Source organism: Carassius auratus, chromosome 48, assembly GCF_003368295.1.
Source record: "Carassius auratus strain Wakin chromosome 48, ASM336829v1, whole genome shotgun sequence".
Taxonomy (NCBI): Eukaryota; Metazoa; Chordata; class Actinopteri; order Cypriniformes; family Cyprinidae; genus Carassius; species Carassius auratus.
Window position 1 is genome coordinate 9,969,557 of NC_039290.1, and position 5,924 is coordinate 9,975,480.

The 5,924-nt window shown below is 31.8% G+C and overlaps 1 protein-coding gene across 1 annotated transcript in view; it reads left to right on the forward strand.

Annotated features, from left to right (window-relative positions):
* Positions 1 to 5,583, forward strand: part of LOC113065814 (zinc finger protein 341-like) — a 16,196-nt gene extending 10,613 nt beyond the window's left edge. The window contains 6 exon segments of the mRNA XM_026237342.1: positions 387 to 519; positions 2,379 to 2,490; positions 2,567 to 2,637; positions 3,784 to 3,947; positions 3,950 to 4,001; positions 5,236 to 5,583. Coding sequence (XP_026093127.1) covers positions 387 to 519; positions 2,379 to 2,490; positions 2,567 to 2,637; positions 3,784 to 3,947; positions 3,950 to 4,001; positions 5,236 to 5,447 — 744 coding nt within the window. The 3' untranslated portion in view covers positions 5,448 to 5,583.
* The last annotated feature ends 341 nt before the right edge of the window (positions 5,584 to 5,924 follow it).

Consider the following 5,924-nt stretch of genomic DNA (forward strand, 5'->3'; position numbering starts at 1 on the left):
AGTCAGCTTTAATTTTGTTAAATTCTTTACATTTTTTATTTCAGTTAGTTGTCAAGAAAACATTAAGTTTAACTTTTAATATTACTTACATAACATTTAATATTCATATTTTTTTTTAACTTAATTTCAATTGATGAAAACGATTTTTAATGTTTCTCATTTTCATTTGAGTTTAAGCTTTTTGTTGTGCTTTAATCATTTTTATTGGTTTTTGTTTTTTATTATTTAACTTTGTTTAAATTTGACTATAGGTCTAGTTTCAGCTTAAAATTTCAATCTACTATTAAAATTATTTTTTTAGATTTAGTTTAAATAGATTTAGGAGGAGTAAGCGCCTGAACATTTCTTTTCAAAGAATCAGCGGTGAATGTGTTTGTATCCCTCAGGTGTTTCCGTGTGAGAGGTATTTCCGCAGGCATCTCTCCACTCACGGCGTCGGCGGCAAATTCAAATGTCAGATCTGTAAAAAGTTCTTCAAAACAGAGCACTACCTCAAACTACACACAAAGATCCACTCAGGTAATGCACACTTTATGTCCTTTCCTCTCAAATACAGTTTTAGCCTTATATAATTGAGTTTATGAAGGCTCTAGAAAAGTGTTGTTTTTGGCACCCTGTTTTAATTTTAGTTTTAGTCTAGTCTTTGTGTGAATTGTCATTTTAGTTTTTAATTAGCTTTAGTCACGTTCATACTCTTTTTAGTCTAGTCGAGTGTCATTCAACTAAAAGTCTGAGCATTTTAGTCAGAATTATCCATGACTATTTTCGTTTAGTTTTAGTCGACGAAAACTGATGACATTTAGTCTAGTTCTAGTCAAAGAAAGTTGTATTTTAGTCTATTTTTAGTAATGCAATTCTATTTAATCCAGCCAATATAGTATAAGTGCCTAGTAGTATAGATGAAACCAAAATGTTATTTTAGCCAAACCCATTTCAAACCAGGTTATCTTATTATATTATTGTTACCTTTTAGACTCAAGAATGCATCCATTCCACACACGGAAGACGCTCTGATTTGAATTTACAACATTTATTTTACCAACCAAACACGTTAGAAGTAGTGGTCGACCGATATATCGACAATGGCGATATATCGACAATGGCCATGTATCGGCCGATATTTGACATTTTTCAAATATCGGCATTAGCCGATAAGTTTTTCTGGAGGTCGATGTGTTTGAAGCAGGACTTTTATTTTGACGGCACCGAGTGCTCAAATACTCTCTCTTGTTTACTGTAGTCATCAGTAATAGTTCTGTCTAATGCGGATAGAAGTTTGTCTAATAATCAGATAGAACGGTTAAACAAAGGAATTCATGTATGCAGAAAGTATTATAACAATTTATTTTATATTAAGCCTATTAGTAATAGAAAGGTAAACATTATAATACTTTCTTGTTTGCCGTCAGCAAATACGCATTTGTATTATTTAAACAAATCTTTGAACATTTAATTTCACAAACCTTGCAAACTTTGTTTTTGTTTTTTTTGTCCGTGTGAATTGAATGCTTTAAACTTTATTAAACTCGTGATTTCAAATTTTTCTGCGCTTTATGCATTCGCCCACTGTTATATCCATGTCATTTTCTCTGTGTGCTGTATGTAAAATGAGGGTTACCCTGGCTTTATTAGAAAAATATGATTCCCAATGCACACAAAAACTTCTGAGTGCCATGTTGGTTACAGTGTTTACTTATTTTTATATTATAATTGTATTAAATATTTATTTATTAGTGAAAAATACTGTCATCTAAAGTCAAGTATGTTTCTTTTACACATTTATTTTTCAATCCATTGTCAAATGATTTCAAATTTCTTAAATATTAATAATAATAAAAAAATATCGGCTTTATATCGGCTATCGGCCCCTATGCTTTCCAAGATATCGGCACCACTAGTTAGAAGTACACAAATCGTTCCCTTTCTCTGTGTCTGTTAACTTTCTTTGTTGACGTCTTCTAAATAATACAGAAACAGAAATACTGCAAAATAAAAATAATATCGCGACTATACGAGACGAAATAACGTTATGACATTTTGTTTCCGTCAAGGAAAATGAAGAGACATTTTAGCATAGTTTTTACTTTGTAAACCACATTTTGTCTTGTTTTTATTAGTCAACAATATTTCATTATACGTTTAATTATAGTCATCGTCACATGACCAGCATTTACGTTGCGCCTCATCTCGTTTTCGTCAAGGTTCGTTGACGACGATATTTAGTCATCATTTTCGTTGCCGAAAGCAACACTACTCTAGAAAGTCCCAAAAAACAGACGAGTTAATGTACAAAGTAGTTTTGATTGAGTAATAAACTGAATTATAAAATTAGTCTGATGTGTTACAGGGACGTAAAGTCAGATTTTGTTGTTTCGCAGGAGAGAAGCCGTATAAATGCTCCGTCTGTGAGGCCACGTTCAACAGGAAGGACAAAGTAAAGAGACACATGCTGATTCACGAACCCTTCAAGAAGTACAAGTGTCCCTTCAGGTGAGTGACGACGTCGAGGCGGCAGAGAGACATCCGTGTGATCTGAATGTGTTTGATGATTTGATTTCTGTGGCAGGACTCATGTGGGCTGCACCAAAGAGTTCAACAGACCCGACAAACTCAAAGCTCACATTCTCTCACATTCAGGTGAGCATGATGAAGTCTGAACTTTAGTACTTCAGTTTTTCATATAATATTCAGCCTCGTTTTAAAAAACGTAACTGATTTTAATAGTTTGTTTTAGTATTATTCATATACAATTATAGTCTTAATTAATAATGCTAGTATTATTAAAATACTATTAGTATACTATATTATAGTTTTAGTCATTTTAGTTTACATTTTAGAAATTTTGTTATGTGCTTTTGCCATTTTTATTATTTATTATTTTATTTGAAGTCATTTTAGTTCTAAAACTATTGTCTAATTATTAATAAAAATTTTCAAGCATTTTTCATGTAGTTTTATATTATTTTAACTTTTGTAATAAAAGACATTTTTTTTTAATAGATTTAGTTTACAATATATTGTAGTATACTATACTATCTTGCCTTTTTATATAGTAATATTCATATTTTATTTTCATTTCAATTAACTAAAATAGTTTTTAATAGTTTTAGTGAATGTTATTTCACAATCATTAAGACACTAATAGTTTTTATTAATATTTTGAATTGGATTTCATTTTTATATTTTCCATTTTCTTTTTCATTTTAGGAATTTTGTTGCGTTTCTGTCATTTCTATTAGTTTTAATAATTTTAATAGCTCTTTTATTTCAATTAAAATTTGTTTTTGTGGTTACTTCAGTACATCAAGTTAAATTCATAAAAAACGTATCATTTAGAAAAGTTTACAAATCCCTTTTGATAAAAATCTGCCGATATTATATATAAATATAAATCTATATTGTCTGTCTAATCTATTGTGTACTTTTTTTATTAAAAACTATATGTAATGTAATATAATAAACACACATATAAATGACATATATTTATTTTTAAGCATATACTGTATATATTCTAAATTATTATTCTATTCTATTATTCTACATTTGAGCATTTACTTTAAAAAATACTTCAATTATAATCAGAAAACATTTTATAAGCAACAAACCTTAATATCTTAGTAATAGTTTTGCTTGTCAGGTGAATTCATCTTTTTTTATGCACATTTCAATACTGTTACTGCAAAACAAGGCAAAGATGCTCTAATAAATGTTTCTGTTGTTGTTGTTGAGTAATGTGGAACTGTATAATAACGTATTTAGCGAATGTCTTTCTCTCTCCTGCAGGTATAAAGCCGTATAAGTGTCAGTTCTGTCAGAAATCGTTCAGTCGTCGCGCTCACATGCTGGAGCATCAGCGCTCACACACCGATAACTATCGCTTCCGCTGCGCCGCCTGCAACAAGGGCTTCACCCGCCAGAAATACTACAGCGATCACAAGTGTCCGCTCGGGGGGCCACACAGGGTGCAGACGGGACGCCGGGACGGGACAACAGCGGCCAGGGTAAACACACACACACGTTAAACGGAGAGTTCACCCAAAATTTAAAATGTTCTGTTTATTTACTCATCCTCTGGTCATCCAAGATGACTTTTGTTCTTCAGTAGAACAGTTAAGAAGATTTTTGGATGAACCCTTGGTCCTTGGTGGTTTATAAATTTCTAATAAACAGCTACTGGCACTTTGAGAGTTAAAATAGCATATACAGGCAACACAAAATGAATCCCTGTTGCTCCTCATTAGTGGTCGACCGATGTTGTTTTTTTTGTTTTGTTTTTTGCCGATACCGATTTCTTGGATAACCGATATAAAGCAGATTTTTTTTTTTTTTTATATTTTAAGAAATTTGAGATCATTTGACAATTGATTAAAAAAATAAATGTATACACAATTTAAATGACAAAGTATTTTTCACAAATAAATAAATATTTAATAAAAGGTAAACACTGTAACCAACAGGGCACTCCGTATTCTGGGAAGTTTATGTGCACTGGGAATCATAGTTTGTAAATAAAGCCAGGGTAACACTCATTTTACATACAGCACACATGAATATGACAGTGGGCAAAAGCACGAAGCGATGCATAATTTGAAATCACGAGTTTTAAGTTTAAAGCATTCAATTAACACAGTACGTCAACTAGGTTTTGCAAGGTTTTTGATATTAATGTTCATTAGTCAATAGTTCATTAGATATATTACATAAATGCGTATTTGCTTAATGCTGACGGCAAACGAAAAAGTATTATTATGTTTGCCTTTCTATTACTAAATGTATGAAAACAATCGTTATACTTTCTGTATTAATTCCTTTATTTAACAGACTTCTATCCGTATTAGACAGAACTGTTTACAACTACAATAAACAAGAGAGAGTGAGCATTCAGGCACTGCGTCAAAATAAAAGTCCCGCCTCCAACACATCGGTCAAGCAGAAAAACGTATAGGCCGTTGCCGATATTTGCAAAATGCCAAATATCGGCCGATATATCGGTCGAGAACTAATCCTGATGATAAATTAAGGTCTTATGAAACAAAATGATCAATCTGTGCAAGAAACTGAATATTATTTACAACGCAATCCAGAGCCTCCAAACTAGGAAAATTTGATTTAAAACAGTTTGTTTTAATGAACTGGTGCAATTCACTAGTTCATAATCATGCAAGGATGTAAAGTATATGCAATTATATTATTAAAGCACCAAATATGTTAATTTTTTTCTTTCCGCAGACACAGGAGACGGATCTCCTGCAGCTGAGAATGATGAACGTGGAGAAACCGAAGAGGAGGGCGAAGATAATGACGGCGAGACGCAGCAGGATGAAGAACGTGAGCAGATGAGACGAGACGAGGAAGAGAGGAACGAGACGAGACTGGATCACATGCAGGAGGACGACAGCGCCGTGAGATTGCTGTCTGAACCCATGTGCTTCCAGACGGGCGACTGATGAACAGCTTACAAACATGCATCACTATGTTTACAAACAGTGTCAGCTTCTGGTCATTTTTAAAAAATATAAATGATGGGCTCAGATCCCTGTTGCTTATCTTTAATATATTATTTGTTTTATATTAAAACATTATTACAAGCTGATTTTCTTTTTTTCTTGCATTTGTTGAGATTAACTTAATTGATTCGGTTTCAAATAAATATGAATCTGCTCAGAATATGATTTCTGCACAGTTGCAGAACAATTACATATTGTCCATAAATATGTATGTTATATATTTATAATGCTTGTCCATAAATCATGCAGTTTGCGAACACTTTAAAGCAATGTTGTAATTGTTAACAAAAAGTAAAACTAAATAATTTTCTGTAAAAATAAAAAATAAAGTATTAGATGAAAAACTTCAAGATATTATATTTCATTTAGTTGCCAAAGCAACATTTCTAATGTAATATTTACTAAAATTACTACAAA